The 18,334-nt window shown below is 34.8% G+C and overlaps 1 protein-coding gene across 4 annotated transcripts in view; it reads right to left on the bottom strand.

The window, feature by feature from the left end:
- The window catches only part of LOC109056800 (FERM domain-containing protein 5), a 105,423-nt gene extending 87,345 nt beyond the window's left edge, over positions 1-18,078 (bottom strand). The window contains exon 1 of one of the 4 annotated variants that reach the window (XM_042775169.1): positions 17,526-18,078. In XM_042775169.1, the coding sequence (XP_042631103.1) occupies positions 17,526-17,627 (102 nt within the window). In that variant the 5' untranslated portion in view covers positions 17,628-18,078. The remainder of the gene's footprint in view (positions 1-17,525) is intronic. The other 3 variants (XM_042775167.1, XM_042775165.1, XM_042775166.1) reach the window with 3 other exon arrangements.
- Between the last annotated feature and the right edge of the window lie 256 nt (positions 18,079-18,334).

Genomic DNA, 18,334 nt, shown 5'->3' with positions numbered 1-18,334 from the left:
AGCCTATATCCACCGCCTCGATGGCAAGAAAGTATTTCAATTTAGTTGAAAAATCACTTCTCTTTATAACATAAGGATCATGTCAAACATACAATATGTTGTGATTTTCTGTTTATACCTTTCTCTTGTAATAGTGTCTAAACCAGCACAGTACGGACTTTCCTCCATCTCATCCATTGTGCTTTTCACTTCCTGCCCTCCATCTGAATTTTGCACATCATCAGAAATCACATGATTGCAAACAAGCTATTTATCCATCCATCAATCTATCCATCAACCAAACATTTTTGTACATTTGGGTAGATACCAGAATGTACAGTATGGATGTACCGGCAGCATCTAAAACATAAGCAGTTATGTATTTACAGCTACAGAAATAAAAAAAAGTGTAGTCTTGTTTGAAAAGATGTAGTCTTTTGACATGAGTTGGCACTAAAAGTCACATAGAACAGAATGAAATACAGTTTCATTGAAAATGCAATTGAAAACAATCTCATTAATCATACATACAATATAATCCAATGATCAATTCAATGAATTAAAGGTTTATTGATTAAATATGGATTCATAAAAAATTGTACATCTGTAATGTTGTTTAAACAAAAAATGCAAATTTAAGTAAACAAATCTATCTGTTTCTATATCTCTCCATCTCAATATCAATATCCATCTATCAGCATGTTTGTTTAATAAAACATAGTATATCCATCCATCATGAAAAAGTAGTGGCATCATAATGTCGTAAAGAATGTGGCTTATATTTGGTTGTCTGAGTGAAAAATGTTGTTTCAAAACATCTTCCCTCCTTAAAGTAAAAGCCTTTTCAGTCTACTACAAATATAGGCCATTCATACTGATTTTCTCACACAGCTACACTGCCTACACAGCACGATGCAAGCTCAGAATACAAGCGTTACCAATAATGCAACAACGCACAATCGTGCTTGAACACAAACAAGCCTGAAACACAACTCTCCCCATGGAGATCGGCGATAAAACAATCCACTGATATTACAGCAGAACGGTATAGCCATACAACTGTGCTTTTATTTAACAGTATTATTGCTACTAATCAAATATGTAATCTTATCATTTCTTATCTTATCAATATGGGAAAAGTCATTTTCCCATATTTTTGTTTGCCATTGAAGATATCATACAACATTACGGAAATGCTCTCAGGGCGATCTGTTTTCTGACCCATGGAAGACAGCGGGAATATTCAGGAATCCGTTTAAAAAATAACTATTAATTTTGCAATTGCATTTGGCGATGCAGAAACTACACCCTTCACATTTAAGTCAAATAATTTAGTATTATTTTCAGTGATGCACAGAATATGCTGTTAATATAACTGTACCTTTGATTTTAAACCCAGATTGGCGCAGATCCAATATCTTAGCTCCATCTCCTACTGAGACATACATACATTTTTTTTGATGGGTTGGATGAATGTGCAATGAATGAGTGTGTGTTAAATGTGTGTTGTTTTTTGAATGTTGTGTGTTGTGCTCTAAGGTGTGTGTGTGTGAAAACGGCAGACTTATACCAGTCAAATGACGGAGGTGTTATGAGCATTGAACATCCTCCCTTAGCCAAATATGACTAAAATGTCAAGTTTGCCTGTACTGTCCTATTGTGCATTTCTATGCCCGTACACAGTTATGATATCCGAAACCTGAAACATGAGTTTCATTTTATGCTTTGCACCATAGTCCATAGAATCAAATTTGTTGCAAATATAGAGGCAGAAATGTCAGTCTAGATGTGTGGCCCTGTTCTGTTTTATTTCATTGTGGCCTGAATTGACAGTTCAAAGTCATCTGCAGTGCATACAGCAATATGTTGTTGCTGGCAGCACCTATTAAAATGTCTGGCAGTAATATCTCAGCCCAGACTGTTAAAATTGGTCACAATAATCTATATCAGACTATAAATACTGCCATCATAGTGCTGATGAATACCCATGATCACTAAACCAGTGAGATCCATTCAATTCTGTTGAGTTCCATCCAGCTGTCATTATTAATTAATTTAATTACATACTTTCATATTTAAAACATTTCACAACATATTTCTGCCTCTGCACAGCAATAAAACAGTGTGCATCTCTTCTTAAGTAAATGTAGTAGGCTATGTCACTTCAGATGCAGCTTCTGTGCTGCCTTTGTCACTTTGTTTCTCAGTTAAAATGCATCTACTCACAGCTGCTAGACACTTAATTTCCAAAACAAGTCAGGCAGAAGCAGAGATAAAATTCTGGATATAGAAGTAAACATTAATACCTCCATTCTTTCCTACTCGTGCTCGCTCTCTCTCTCGCTGATGTAATCCTCTAGTTTAGTCCTGACATCTTTTCTACTCTAGCCAATAACATTTCCCCTACACCATGACATGGGTAAACACCAGCCACGCTCTAGTGAGGTTGCTCTTCATGAAACATTCAGGCCTAGCACACATTTTAATCTTTAATATCCCAACTGTAGCTGGTGTAGAATGATCTGCGAGCACACACTGTGACAGCAGCCAGTCTCTCATACACATCAACAAACAAACACACATGCATTTATGCACACACTCACATGCTTGAACTTCATGCTGTGCAGCATTTACAGTGGCACTAATAAAGGAGCAGAGAAAGAACCGCTCCATCCGTGAAGCATGCCCGGTGTGTGTTTGTCACTGACAGTGTGTCTTCAGCTGCACTGGTGCAGTGATGACAACGCAATACTGTGCCCGGGAACTGCACTGCTGCGCTTCTGGGACAGACCGTCTCTTTTATCCAACCCATGACTCTTAACTACAATTTACTAAATGGTGGACTGAATTTCAGGGCTTAACAATAAATATTTTTATGCTTTGTTCTTAGTTCCAGCAGTTTTGACATAATAAAAATACATAAAAAAGAAACATAGAAATTAAATAGATTTTTTGCAAGATATTTGCCAAGTATCAGAAAATATATTACTGTTAGTCTTTAAGTCACTATATTGTACACATACACTCTACCAGTCAAATGTTTGGAATAGTTAAGATTTTTTTATGTTTTTTTAATGCCTTCTTCTGAAAGAATCTTACAAAGGCTGCATTTATTTGAAAAAAAAAATACTGTAAAAATAGTAATATTTCGAAATATTAAAACTTTTTTTCATTTGAAAATATTTTAAAATGTAAATACTAATTTCTTCCTGTTATTGCAAAGCTGAATTTTCTACAAACCATTCAGTCTTCAGTGTCAAACAATGATTCAGAAATACTTCTAATATGCTAATTTGTGTAATAATTACCAATCATTATTGGTGCTTAATTCTTAATAATAGTTATTATTATCAATGCTGAAAACAGTGGGGGTTTTTTTTTTTGGATTCTTTGATGAATAGAAAGTTAAATCTTTTTTTTTTAATAAATAATTTGTAACATCATAAATGTAAAAAAAAACTCACTTTTAATCAATTTAATGCATCTTTGCTGAATAGAAGTATTGATTCATTTTATTTTACAGCATTTTATTTAAGATTAGTATACGGTATAAGACTGCAGGCTTAGTTTTCTTACACACTTTTAATCAATTTAATGCATCTTTGCTGAATAGAAGTATTGATTTCTTTATATATTTTATTTTACAGCATTTTATTTAAGATTAGTATACGGTATCACATAAGACTGCAGGCTTAGTAAGAATCCAGACACTGACCCCTTGCTTGTGACACGTGAAGTTTGGGGGGGGGGGAGCACTAAACTCACATGCTGAAAGAGAGCTATTATAGAAGAGCTGATGACGAAACGAAATAAGAGTTTACAGACAAGCACTAAAGGAGCACATTAACCAATTCAACTTAAGACTGTATATGGTCTGCTCTGAAAGCCTGCCAATGAAACAAGTCCAGCATTCCCCAAAAGAACAAGCTGACCAATGAAATCACCAGCATTTAATTAAAAGAATTTCAGATCATAGTAACCTGGACAGATGCCTTTCAAACAATGTTAGAATGAAACTGAAAAGGACATAAGACTGCCACACTATAGAGTATACTACATATAAATACTGCAAACAGTTACAAGCAGTTTTGAGGGGTGTAACAGAAGCATCAGCACGGCTGAGAGCAGCCGGCGTGGGAAAGAGAGAATGAGGTCAGGTACAGGAAGAAAGACATCTAGAACGTCACTTTCATCCACATTATTGGCAGGTTTCCATTACAAGCCATTGTAGGGAAAGGTCAGTGTGAGAAAAGCAGGATTCCATCTATTTATTTGAAGTGTCGGAACATTTGTCTATTGTTACAGTGTGTGCAAAGCCAACACATTAGTCCAGGGGGAGTCACCCTAGCAACTGTGAAGACCCCTGATACCATGCGTATTTGAGCACTCAACCCCTTGCTGCTGAATTAACTTTAGGAAGTGTCTCCTCCCCATACTTTCTATTTCAATAACTCCTTCTGTTTGCAAACTAACATACTAAATATGTACTAAAACTACATACTTACATGCTGCACTAAACACATTTGTGACGTACTGGTTCATTTTACAACTTGCTAAATACCAATAAATTTAAAATAATACACTAAAAATCAATCCCTATAAAAGTGAGTTCATTCACAACATTGTAAAGTACAGTATAAAAATAAATATTAATTTTGAGACGTAATCAAAATAATTGTAACATTTTTAATTTTATGAATGTATATAAAGATGAATTTTAAATGTGTTATATGATGGCAAAGGTAATCTAGATGAATAATATCATCTTAATGTACAGTACACATGCTACTAGTCAAATGTTTGGAATATATATATATATATATATTCTGTTTTTGAAAGTTTAACCAAGTCTTCATTTTTGTGATAAAAAAAAAGTAAAAAAATAAGTTAGAAATATTGCAAAATATTATTACAATTTAAAATAACTGTTTTATATTAGAATATATTCTAAAATGTAATCTGTGATGGCAAAACTGATCCTTCAGAAATCCGTTTAATGTTTTTGAAGAAACCATTATACATTTTCTCTGTATTCTTTGATGAATAAATTCAATTAGAAATTTATAAAAATATTTATGAATAAAACATATATAGTGGAGACCAAATGAAAAGAAAGAGAGCAAATGCTATTTTGCTAATTGTCTTCGAATTTAACTAAAAATACATTATCAGCATAAAAACATGAAAAGGGGGAAATTTTAAATATAAAATTAATGTCAACATTTTTTTGTTTTTGTTAGTTTTTTCCTTTTTTTTTGTAGTATGTTCTTTTGTACAAGAGAGTTCTTTAAGGCATAAATTTGCATATTTTATTAGTGACCTAGACATAGAGCAGATTTTTAAATATTTCCTCTTTTATTTAATATCACAACTTTAATAATTATTTTATATTTCTTAAAAACCCAAATATTTCTTTAGTTCGTTATAATAACAATAACACAATAGTTAGTTAGTTATAATAAAAATAACACAATTAAGTTTAAGTCCATTGGACCTCACTGTATATTTCAAAAAACAACATTTATTAGTGTTCATATGAAAATTTGTTAAGAATGCCGTGGGGGAGGCCTGTGCTATTTTGAGTATCTATGCAAGACAGCATCCTCTAGCTTTTCAAACTCTTTTTGATCCATGACAGCAGTCTTAGGGTTCAAATCGGACATCTTCACTTTAAGGATTATCAACTTTTTTCTATAAGTAGCAACATAATTATAAGGAGACGTCTTTCACATAACCAACGCAAGGGCTTCGCTGCTGGAGCTGATAGGCAGAAAGTCATGATGAGGAAGACACATCCCACTTTTAGCTTGATCTGTTCAAAATAAAGCTCCTTAAAGGGCCAGGGATTATTATGAGTGAGATTTCTTTACTCAAGTCCTCTTCAGCCTCCCACATGCACAGATATTTATGCTTCACACACACGTTATAGCCATGGCAGGCTTGAATCATTAAACCAGCAGACACACATACTCACACACGCTGTTTTTCAAAACACCAAGAGATTACAGAGTCATTAATTTCATTCATCATCCTCTCATAAGATGATTTCCGATGTGGAGGAGGAGGAGGCCAAAGAGAGCAGAACCAGCGGCGGTATATCAGGGCTTAAACCCATTTTAGAAACACGATCACAATCATCAGAAGCAGTTGCTGCTTGAAAAATATGGCATGAATTGCTGATAAAGGGGTCTGTGATGTCTGCTTATTTACTGTCTAAGGTAGAACAAATTGGTGGGCTTAGAAGAATGTTTTATCAGAGAGTGTGATAATGTTGACCTGTCTTCTTATTACATTATTTGGGCTGGTTAAACTTTACTCCTGGAGTCCTAACCAGGCATGTTGCGATAAGTTTCCAGCATCAAGCTATTTGTCTCGTTTAAATGTTTTACAACACAATAACAGCTTTCAAAATACTGCTGTTTTTATGGTGTTATGGGGAGTGGGATTTTGGACCAAACTGATTTCATACAGACAGGGCTACCAAAAAAATAAATAAATACAAAAAAGCCAAGTGAACTTGACAGTCAGTGATCATTGTGCATTTTTGCTGTATGTACTGAGCAGAAAATTCTTTTGTGACCAAAGGGAAAAGTCATATGAACGATTTGGCTTATTTTATTATTTTTATTATAAAACCTACACTTCATTATGATTTATTATTATTTTATGATTAAATAGTGTTGTCATATATTATATTGTAATTACATAAAAGTTCTTTCAATTTTTGAAATAAACAAAATACATACGGTATATATGTATACTAATATAATATAATATAATATAATATAATATAATATAATATAATATAATATAATATATATATGTATACTAATATAATATAATATAATATAATCGTAGTTGATCATTTGCACATATTTCAAAGTCTTGCCAGTTTAAACATTCAAGCATTTTAAACCATTCAAGCACAAGAAGAGGTGGAAAAAGAATTCAATTCGGTGCACATGCACTGTTTTCTGTTCGCAGAGAGTTGTGTATCAAACAGCGCACAAACAGAATTGATTCCTCTTTCGCGTCTCCTTGAGCTTGAACAAGCTTGAATCTCAAAATACCGGTCTCGTTAAGTATTCTCATAAACAGTCAGTTATGGCTTAAGTAAACGTTAAAAGTGAAGAACGAAATCACATGTGTATCCACTGATCTATAATAGAGAACTGGATTGCTCATGACGTTATGAAAGTGAAGCCTCCGCTCTGCCATATTGGTAATCCCTAGTATTCCCATACATTCCATTAAATTAATAGGAAATCGTAGGAATTTAATGAGAAAACCACCTAACAAGTCAGCATTTTTAAATCTGAAGTATCTGTGTACATTCTTACAACGCAAACACCTTAGGCATGTAAACAGTTATTTTTTTAAATGTCGGGGATTTCCCCTACTTATTAAAAAGCTACGTTCATTACAGTAGCGAACATCATGAACATGATAAACATCAGACGGACACGACCTCAACATATGTATAACAAATAACAAAGTGCTCATTCTGAAATCTGAAGAAAGATTTATGTCTACACATAATACCTTTGTATACACATATACCTTTATTCACCTTGTACAGTTATTATTTTTTTTTTTTTTTTTGTTGTAGTGTTTTTATTCGTATGTTTGGAAATTACTGCAAATGTTTCAACAATAATTTCGCAGGTAATGATTTAAACGGTGGTTAAATTAATTACTAATTTAGCATACAACATTTTACATGGAAACGGTATGCTAGTAAACATATTTGCACAATCTTGTCTGAAATAGATGTTGCTTAATCAGGACATTAAAAATATACACATAATTTGTTTAGAGAAATAACTGACTACATACAGTATGGACATGAAGCTTTATCTCAAGATGGTAAGTTAAGATTTTCATTTCAGTTTAGAGCAATATAGTAACAGAGGCTATTGTATTATTCATTGTATATTCAAATCAATTTCTGATACTAGTAGGTTCATGTTTAATAATTCCTGAATAATTACATACATAAAGAAATAGGCTATATTTTGTGGATCAGTTACCTGTGTGTCGGCAGTTCGCAGCAGACACAACCACCTAAACGGTTTAAATACATAGCTTATCCTGCCCAAAAAGACCATAAACATTGCAGATAACATCGGAAGTAAAAATAAATTTACATACACATAACATAAAAACTAGTCCCGTTTGACTGATTTGCTTCAAATCGAGTGATTTTAAGTCAGCGGTTTGCATGTGACTTAATGGTGCTCTCTGCCGGTAGGGATTAGTAAAATGGCAGAGCGAAAACTTCCGGTGGCTTCACTGCCTGTTTGGCAGTTTAGAACATGATGAGCGATCCAGTCATATATAGATCAGTGTGTGTATCATTATACTGGATCTGTGGGATGGCGTAGTGTACAGTTCAGTTTGTTTCACTTGTTAGACAGCTTTAACAAAAGATTATATTTAATTTATACAGTGAACTTTGTTATTTTGCTTTATTCACTATGCAGTGTTATTTTACACTTAATTATTACTTTTCTGTACCTGCAAACTAATGTTAGACCTTATTATACTATGCAGTGTTTTTTTTATCGAAGTAGTAACGTGTTCTTTATTTAATAAATAAACGAATTTTTTTTTTTTGTTTGTATGAATAGTAGTATATTTTTTTAATAATATTTTATATGATCCAAACCATGAGATATGTGATCTGTTGCACCCCTACTCACTTTCCTTGTTATTTGAGGAAAAATACAATCATGGAAGTTTTTGATACTTCTGACTTGTCCGCAGTGAAGTTCAGATGATGTCTTTTTTTTAAGTTAAATTCATTTTGGGCTACCAAAATCTGAAGAATGCCTGCCCGAAGGGCTACCACGGATTTAGAAATGTTGTGAGCCCTGAATATAATACAATATAAACTTACACTGAAAAGTTTGGAATAAGTTTCGGCAAGATTGTGCTCACCAAAGCTGCATTTACTTGCAAACGCAAATATTTTGTAACATTATAAATTCCTTTATTGTCAGTTTAATGTGTCCTTGATGAAAAAAAGTCAGTTTCTCCTTAACAAAAATCTTACTGACTGCAAACTTTTGTTTATAATATAATATAATATAATGCCAGGGAGCAATGGGGGGAAAAAAGTTGCATTCAGTTGGTAACAAAACAATGGGGGGTGGACTCCATACATGTATTAGAATTGCATTTTGGTTCAGAGACAGTGCCTTGATTTTCTTAACAGGCCCTGTAAAATCTCTCCAACTGTGCTTGAGTGATTCTAGAGGAGAGTACTTGCTGTTTGCACCACAAACACACTCATGTTTTACACCATGGGATCATTCGCCTAGAAATAACAAAGCATGTTCTGCCGCAAATGGCTGACACACAATTCTTCTTCCCTCGAAAGCATTTCCTCAACACATTTCATGGTTAGAAAGAGCAATATGGCAATGGGTTTCAGAAATGCATCTTCTGCATGGTTGAGTGCACTTGCAATTAGTGCTAATTAGAGATCCGGGGTACAAAACACAAGAAGTGATAAGTAGAGATTCCCAAATGTCCTCACAGGAATATGAAGCTGGAAAGTCCACCAAGGCAGCATTTGCACACATTCTTCATCACAAACACTCCATTATTTGTGTTTGTGTTTAGAGGGCAATTACATGTGTGTTATGTGTGTGCTAATTTGCGATTCTCCTTCTCTCTCATTTCTCTCAACCCACTCATACAAACACACTCTCATGTTCTCACTGTTAACAACAGCCTAGCTGCAGTTGTCTGTGCGCTTTTTCACTGTGACCTGCAGATGTGAGAAGCTTGTAAATTGCCTGCAATCACTGAGAACAACAGCGAGGGAGAGGGACGCAAAGTGCTGCAGCATCAGTAAAATTCAAATTGCCTCTGCAAGGGCATCTTATTATGAGAGCTCACTCTTCCCTCAGATATAGAGAGATACATAATGCATAGCAGCAGAACTTCTAGGGTCATGCCAGTGATAGCAAACTTTAAGTAAAAGCTTGATGCAGGCCTGCTTTAAATTTTATTCTATTGAGAAGATCTGAAGATTTAAGGGGGGGGGGGTGTCTAATGCTATTTCATGCATTCTGACTTATTTACACTGTTAAAGAGTTGGATCCTCATGCTAAAAATTGCCAAAGTCTCAAAAAACAAGTTGGATGTATGAAGGAGTATGTGTGTGCCAAATACACTCCCTCAGGGCTCATATAGGTTTCGGAATTTTTTTCTTTTTAGTATGGCCCTGTATGACGTCATTCCTTGTATGGGCACTTCTCCCGGAAGAGTGCGCGCACCCAGCAACCAGAGCGAGAGCAAGAGCAGCCCATCAACGTGCTTCATTCGGGTTACGGAAGTTGCGACTTGGCTGCACAGGACTTGTGCAAGAAGGATTCGTAATTTTGTTTTTAGACCACGAAATCAACAGTCACCAAAGAAGTGTGTTTTTGGTTGTGATGAAAAGATGACCTTGTTCCACTTCCTAAAGAACCCGGCGGAACAGGGAACAGTGGATGCAGTTTGTTTCTCCGGCAGCAAGTTATGTGTATTTGTTTGTTCCCGGCATTTCAGTGTTAAATGTTTTATAAACAAATTAAATAAAATTTAAGTTAAAGTTTTTGTTCCTGTTTTATTTACATCAATGTCACAGCTTGCATACGATCGCTATGCAAAAGCTGTGCATGCTCGTGACTCTTTAGCTCCGCCAACAGCATGCCTCCAGGACCTCAACTGTTTTCATAGAGAAGCGTGAAGTTGTATCTGTCTTTTTGTAAATTTGATAAAACTAAAGACTCTTCGGAGATATGAAAATTTGCAATACTGCTAGGTACATGAGATTAACATGAGATTGGCAGAAACTGTCTATTATGTCGCCTTTAGGTGATTTACAGTATCACAATCTCATTATCACAATTAATCTTAGAATATGATTGATAAAATTATCAGAAATTGAACTTATTCATGGTAGACATAATATTTATTTCTTCACAAATGAAAACAAAGGACAAAGTCGTTTGTGTACAGGTATGGCTAATTTTCAAAATTAGTGCACAAAAAGTTTCCAAATTTTTTGTCATTCTTTTAAATTTGATTTTAAACTTTCATGTTTTAAATTTTGCCACAGCTGAACGATAGACATGGACAGTACTAGAGATCGACCAATATATGGATTTACCGATATTTCTCCCGATATTTAAGCATTTTTCCATAATCGGATATCGGTTTTGTAATATCAGATTCACATAAACTAAACACCATCTTGTGGGTGTTGTTTTGAGAATTGCGTGCAAGATCGCCATTACATCGCATCTGAGGGGAGACGAGACAAAAACGGGTTGCAGGTTCTTGATTTGCTGTAGTTAGTCAACTTTATTCAACATAACAGCCATTTATGCACAAATTAGATGCATTACATAAATGCTTGATATGTATTTTATGCAGTTTGGCTCTAAGAAATAGAGAACAACTCATGGAGGCGTGTAAAATAATCCTTTAAGTCCTGTCCCAATAAATGCATAACTTTGCATGAGTTAAATAATATGCAGCCATTAATGAGCGCATGTTGGAATTTAAAAGCCTTTGAATTCTCTCTCTGTTGTCTATGCTCATCGTTAGTCTCATGAAGTCCCGCAGATAATTTGTCAATATCCTCTCCCAATAAAGACGTAACTTTGCATGAGTTAGGCTAAATAATACAGCCATGAATGAGTGCATGTTGGAAATAAAAGCGCTGAATTTAATTCTCTCTCTGTTGTATATTTGCTCATCATTAGTCTAGTGAAGCCGCTTTCATATTGCTGTTCAATCACCGGGTTGATGATCAGGAAATGCTCCAGCACGGCCACCGCATGTAACTTTTAACAAGATTCACTTGTTTAAAACACCCTAAATTTTATTAACATTTACTTTATAACCATTATTTATTATAAACATCTAAATAAATACAACTCTATGGAAATTAATTAGTCTACTTAATATCTCCGTGAGCGATCGCAGTTTGAGTATAGTTCTGTGTAACTGCATTGAAAAACCGCGCTGTCAGCAGGCATTTCATAATCTAGAAGGACACAAACATTATTAATAATTCTTATATAACATTTCATTTGAGAAATGCAATAAAACACTATATTTTGTTTGCTATATTCCAATATTCCAGAGAATATTATTCACTGAATTAACATTATACAGTGAATTATTCTTGACACTGTAGCTATTAAACAGCTTATAAACCTACTAAAATTGTACTAAAGTTGATATGACTCCTGTCATTTATTTATTTTCTCCATTTGAAAAAATTAGACATTCTACATTTATTTTGCTTATTGTTAATAGTGTTGTTGCCATTGATGCTTTTTATAAATAAAATGTGTTTTATTGTTATGTAATATGTAATATATGTAATATGAAGATTAAATTTAACATGAAAGACTGCTAATTTTTAACACTTTTTTAAAAGAAAGATGACTGAAAAGAGGAAAAACCAAAGTGAAGTATGTTCTTACTTCACTCAGTCATTTATTTACTTTATAACAGTAAATAAATATCGGTTCTGCATATCGGTTATCGGGCACATAAACATTCAAATAATTGGTATCGGTTATAAAAAAAATCAATATTGGTCGATCACTAGACAGTACACAAGAATACAATCTACTTTCTCCCTCACATCCTTGTTATCATTTGTGAAAAATTAAACACAGTATCCACCATGGATAAATTCCATTTTCATATTCAAGTTTTGATGCAATCCATCTAAAAGGATGTTTAATTGTTTGAAAATGAAGAAATTAATACTATGATTTTTTTAATCAAATACTTCTATTTACAAAATTGAAATATATTTCTTATTTTGTTTAAGATTTTTATTTAATAATAATCACAACAAAAATCATTCCAATTTTACAGCTTTTTTTCTGATATTGTCTTTCTTGGAACGTAGTACAAGAGGATTATTGTTATGCTACTTTTAAGGTGCTTTATTGTCATTTTTTAAATCTGACAACCCCTGGTCACCATTCGCTTTCACTGTATGGAAACATTCTGATAGACTTGAAAGAAAACAGAAAATGAAATGTTTTAAGAAAGACATGTGGATGAGTATAAGAATTTAATTCATTTTCAGGTGAACTATCCCTTTAAAATGTAGCCCGAGTTAAGCAAATGTGTAGCATAAACTCATTACAAAGTTTGTATAGCAGCATTTCAGAGTTTCACATTAGCTGCAACGTGCTACACTTAACATATTTAACAGCGTCTTACAGATTTCCGCATATCACACCTTCAGTTTCACAATCATTCCGGCATCGAAACATGAGTTGCGTGCTGAAAAGCATATAAGCAACTTGTTAAGTGAACCAAATTTCCACCGAGCTGCTACGACACATGAACAGTGTGTTTGCTGATCGTCAAACGAAAAACACAAGCTAGGCCATTCACAAGCAGGTCTGAAGCCACTGGGAAGCTTTGAAGGAAACTATCTGCTGGTGATGAAAGCACTTCCTGGAGTGACTGAATCTCAGCATAGTGGGAACAAGATATTTGGGGTAAAGAGGGAGGAAGTGAGGGAGAGAATAAAAGGGTGACCTAGTTCCGCCTTTCACTTGCTCTTTCCCCGGTCTAGGTGTCCTGGAACCCCGAGTACGAGCTGGCAGGCCTGAAACCAGTATATAGGGACCAGCGGAGGGCAGAAAGGACATTAAACAATGACTGTGCACTCTCAACCTCTGCTGCCCAAGAATTATTCCCCGGCCACAGAGAGAGAGAGAGAGAGAGAGAGAGAGAGAGAGAGAGAGAGAGAGAGAGAGAGAAAAAAGCTGGCAGGCTGCTCTGTCACAGTCTCTCCTCCATTACGTCACCATGCCAAACAACACAGCACTGCTGCACACGGCACACCTGCTGCTGGCTGCACTGGACCGACTCCAGCTCCATATCAGCCCTGCTGCTCACCTCCCTGCCTGGCACTCTCTACAGACACGCACAGCCCGGCTACAATTAGCACTCACAAATACCATAGAATAACTTTTACTATTTACTTAGTAGTGCTGATGCTGATAAAAAGTTTCTAGAAAGTACAATAATGCATGATATAATAACAGCTTATTTAGTATATAATTTAATGAGAGCAAATATAATGTACACATCCTAAATTCAACATGTTGGACTTATAAAAATTATATAACATACAATATAGCCCAATTATTATATTTAAAATATTTGAAAACAGTGCACTTTTATTAGCAAGACTGACACTTGTTAATTGTTAGTTGTTAAATGGCCAACTGAGAAAAAAAAATATTTTTAACCAAAAAAAAACAAAAAAAAAAACATTAAAATATTTTTTTTTTTACTGTTAAAAAAGAAAGAAAGAAAAAATAAAAGTTTTTTTTATAGGAAGAAATTATATGCTAAAGTAAAAACCTGTTAACTGGTTACCTTGCCCTAAAAAATGTGAATGATTTAACATGTAAAATACTGTCATAGTAAAAAAAAACTCTCTTTTTATTTTTGTATCATAGTGTACCTTACAGCATTTTGGTTACGGTTTTGTTATTTAGTTGCATTATTTAAGTGTCATGTATGTTACCCTCATGGTGTTTTGTCTTTGTTTGTATCTATATGTGAGAATTTGTCATGTTTTATGTAAAGTGAACACTGATTCATCATCAGGTGGCTTTCTGGTGTACAACCTGTATCATTATGGTGATTATCAGTACATTTTAAAGTAAAAATCAGATTTTGGATTCAAGCTGATTGGTTTATTAATAACATGGTCGGGGTATTTCTTAATGAAACAGACTGTATATTTTACAGTGAAGTTCTGGAAACTATAGCTGCCAGTTTTTTTTTTATTATTTTTTTTTTACAGTGGGTATCTGTGATTTTGTGCTTTTGTTTATTAAAATATTCTGTAGCACAAATGTATAATAACTGCTTTAAAGTAATGAATGACAGATCTATATACCGTGTCATCAAGTGTGGTTATTCTGTCAATATTTGGACATTTTGAGCAAATTGTAATCGGCCAATTGATCACCCATATAAAGTCTTTGACACAGGATGCATACAGATATTATACTGTTAAGCCAAGAAAATGTCTTGAGACACTTATAAGTGCTGTACTGTCAGAATATGATTACTCAGCATTATCATCACAAGGACTGAAAAAACATTCCTGTATCTGAAATATCCAACATATTCTCTTCCGTGCTACTCAAATGTTGTTGTTTTTTGCTTTCACTGTAAAACCATCCCAACAGGCCTTTAAATATCAACAAGTCAACACAATGTGGAATTGTGCCAATAAAACAAACACTCCATCCTCATAAACACAGTTTAAAGTCTCCTCTCAAGTGGCTCCTGAAAAATTCCTCTCTTTTTTTCTTCTTCTAATCCTCTCTAACACGCAATGATTGTCTTGATGTGTCGAAACTCTATGAAAGCCCTGAGGGAGTGCGTGTCATCCAGGAGCCACAGTCCTCTCAGACTTCTGAGGGCTGAGAAATAGGATGCTCTCAGATTGACTGTAATGGAAAGCGATCTGTGGGCTCCCCGTTTCATTTCAAGCAACACATGAAACAAAGGCATCCTCAAAGAAAGGCAAACAGCTGAATACAAGGGGGAAAATGCCAGCCTGCGCTTGACTGTATGTCTGCCTCCTATTAAAATAAATCTCATGCATCTCTGTTAATTTTCTTTTAATTGAAAAAAATATTATTATTATTCTTTTTGCTCTGTTTGAGGCAACAACGGTTAGTCTTAAGGTGAAAACCTAGGTATTATTTGTGGGCATCTAAATGTGATCAACTGCTGAAAAACATGTAGAGGTTGGTATTTAATATAAATATTGCATAAGTCAACAGAATAATTAGCTTTTATTATACAGTATCAACAAGACAAGACAGTTTTTTCACCAAATTCATCTATGCATGATATTACACAATATTATTTTTATGTAAAATAAATCAATATTCCTATTAAATTAGGCAAAACACCAAATGCCAATGTCAATAGTGCGACATCCCTTTAGTTGATTTTTTAAAACTTGTGAATTATTTAACCACATATTCAGCATTGTGTGAAACTAAAAGTAATAATTCAAGAATCAACCGATGAAAAGCTTGTAGCAGTTGATCACTAACATGAATAATACACAAGTTAATATAATAATTACTCTGTATTTAACAGGTTGAACAAGACAAAAAGTGTGATATAAAGGCTAGTTTTTGGATATTATACAATGTAATTCTACATAAAATAAATCAACAATCCCACCAAAAAGGGCAATATCACAATGTCAACTGTGCAAAGTCCCTGTAAAAACTGCAAAAATGTTCATAGAAAAAAATAAAATAAGGAACAATTTGTGTTTCCCCTTTAGGGAAAAGCAGAGTAATAAACTAAACCTTCTCCTTAAAAATTATGTGTGGATGATAAAAAAAAGACCTCTATAAATGTGAGTAATGATTAAATAAAAATAAAATAAAATGGGAAAATCACTTTCAGAGTGGGATCATTGAGAAAAATCTACTGGATACTACTATCTGCTGGATTTCACACAGTCCTTGTTCAGCCAATGATTTGCAGCCAGCCATCCATGCTGCTCTGTTAAACTACTTGATTTACAAGTGCCCAAGGGGCAGTTTTGGAGACCAAAGCGTACATTATTAATAGATGTGTAGTGTTGACATCATGCCAGAATCCATACAACACTTTCCTGCTTATGGAGAAATTCCAATACTATGATAATAAACTGTATAGGGGACACGTGCATTGAACATATTGATTCTCTAGAGAAGGTCCGAGGAAAAGGAAGACGATATTGATGTGCGTAAACCCGGGAGGTCCTGACATGTTTACTACAGACACCCAATCCGGATAACAAATGATACCCATGCAAAAGTTAAAGCAACAACTGACCCGAAAAAGAAAAATCTGTCATCCATGGTGCGCAGAATGCTAGTGACTGACAGCCTTAGTCACTATTTCTTTTTGTTTTTTTCTGAAAGCTGTCATTAACATCTCCTTTTGTGTTCCACAGAAAAAAACAAAAATACTTTTTAGTTTTGGGTGCACTGTACCTTTACACCAAAATATCACCATGGATGCTTCTAAAACATCTTGAACACCCATTATGGGCCAAAAAAGTGAGGTTGCTCTTGCAGAAGAATATAGAGAAGAAATTGCAAGTTTAAAATACGCAAAGCTATTTAAATAAACAAACCAGATGCTAACTACAACATTTACATTCCAGTATAGCAGCAGCAGCACTTCAGTGCTGTGTTCTGATTGATGGGAATCCAGCACATAAACTGATGAGCGCAAAACAAGCCCACTCTATCCAAAAACAATTTGATACCAAACATAATCTGAACTGCCTTTAAAAGGTAAAACTCTTCCTATTCAAACGAGCGTTGCCGGATTTTCTAAGGAGCTGGTTTTAGGGGGGATGCTGCTGGCACCTGCTATTAAAACCCACTGCGCACGCTTCTCCCAGCCTGCAACAAAAGGTCTGCAGATCGCTGATTTTCGGCAGCACAGGTGCCGCTGGAGAGACTGACCTGAATGGAGCAGGTATACTCCGTATCATCCAGCAGCCTGACCGTGCACATGTATTCTCGCTCCAGGTTTCTGACGCTGCCACTCATCAGCCGACTCAACATCTTCTCAAAGCGCGAGCGCTGCTCCGCGTCCGGGACCAGAACAAAAAGCTCAAGCAATGTCACATCGACCAAACTCTCCGGTCGCCCAGGTGAAACGTGCTAACCGAAGCCGACAGCATCTTTATCCGTTGACCTGAACGCTGCAGATGTTAATCTTCTGTTATTGCGAACAGGTTCCTCCAGCACGCATCCAGGTCCAGATTAAGTCGCTGTGGTTACGAGCAGACAGTAGCAGCCCGACTGCTGACCATTCACCGCTTGATATTTGAGCAAGGGGGCGGGACCACAGAAGCTGACTGACACTCCTTCGAGCCAATGGTTAAGATCTCCAAATAATAATAAGGACTCGTTTGAAATGGACAATGAAATATCGGGCTGCACTGAGTATTTGGAGGTCATTATTGTCCAATAAGATGCTGGACAAAGGTAAGGTTGTAAGGGATACTCTATACTCCGATTAATTTCCTGGCAGAATGACTTAGTATCAATAACAACATCAAAAAAAACTATCTTACAAAATATTGCATATGTCTGGCTAAATATGTATCGAAAATATATACATGAAAATGAAACATTTAGGCAAAAAATGTGTTTAAAAAAAATATTCAAATTACTTTTAAAATTATTTAGAAAATTATATTGGCATGTTCAGGATTTCTTTCTTTTTTTAATGACATTTTCTTATTTTTTTGGCTAAAATTTCTTAC

The sequence above is a fragment of the Cyprinus carpio genome, chromosome A18 (genome assembly GCF_018340385.1).
Source record: "Cyprinus carpio isolate SPL01 chromosome A18, ASM1834038v1, whole genome shotgun sequence".
NCBI classification, from domain to species: Eukaryota; Metazoa; Chordata; class Actinopteri; order Cypriniformes; family Cyprinidae; genus Cyprinus; species Cyprinus carpio.
Note: the sequence above shows the minus strand (reverse complement) of the source record. Positions and strands in the feature narration are given on the sequence as shown.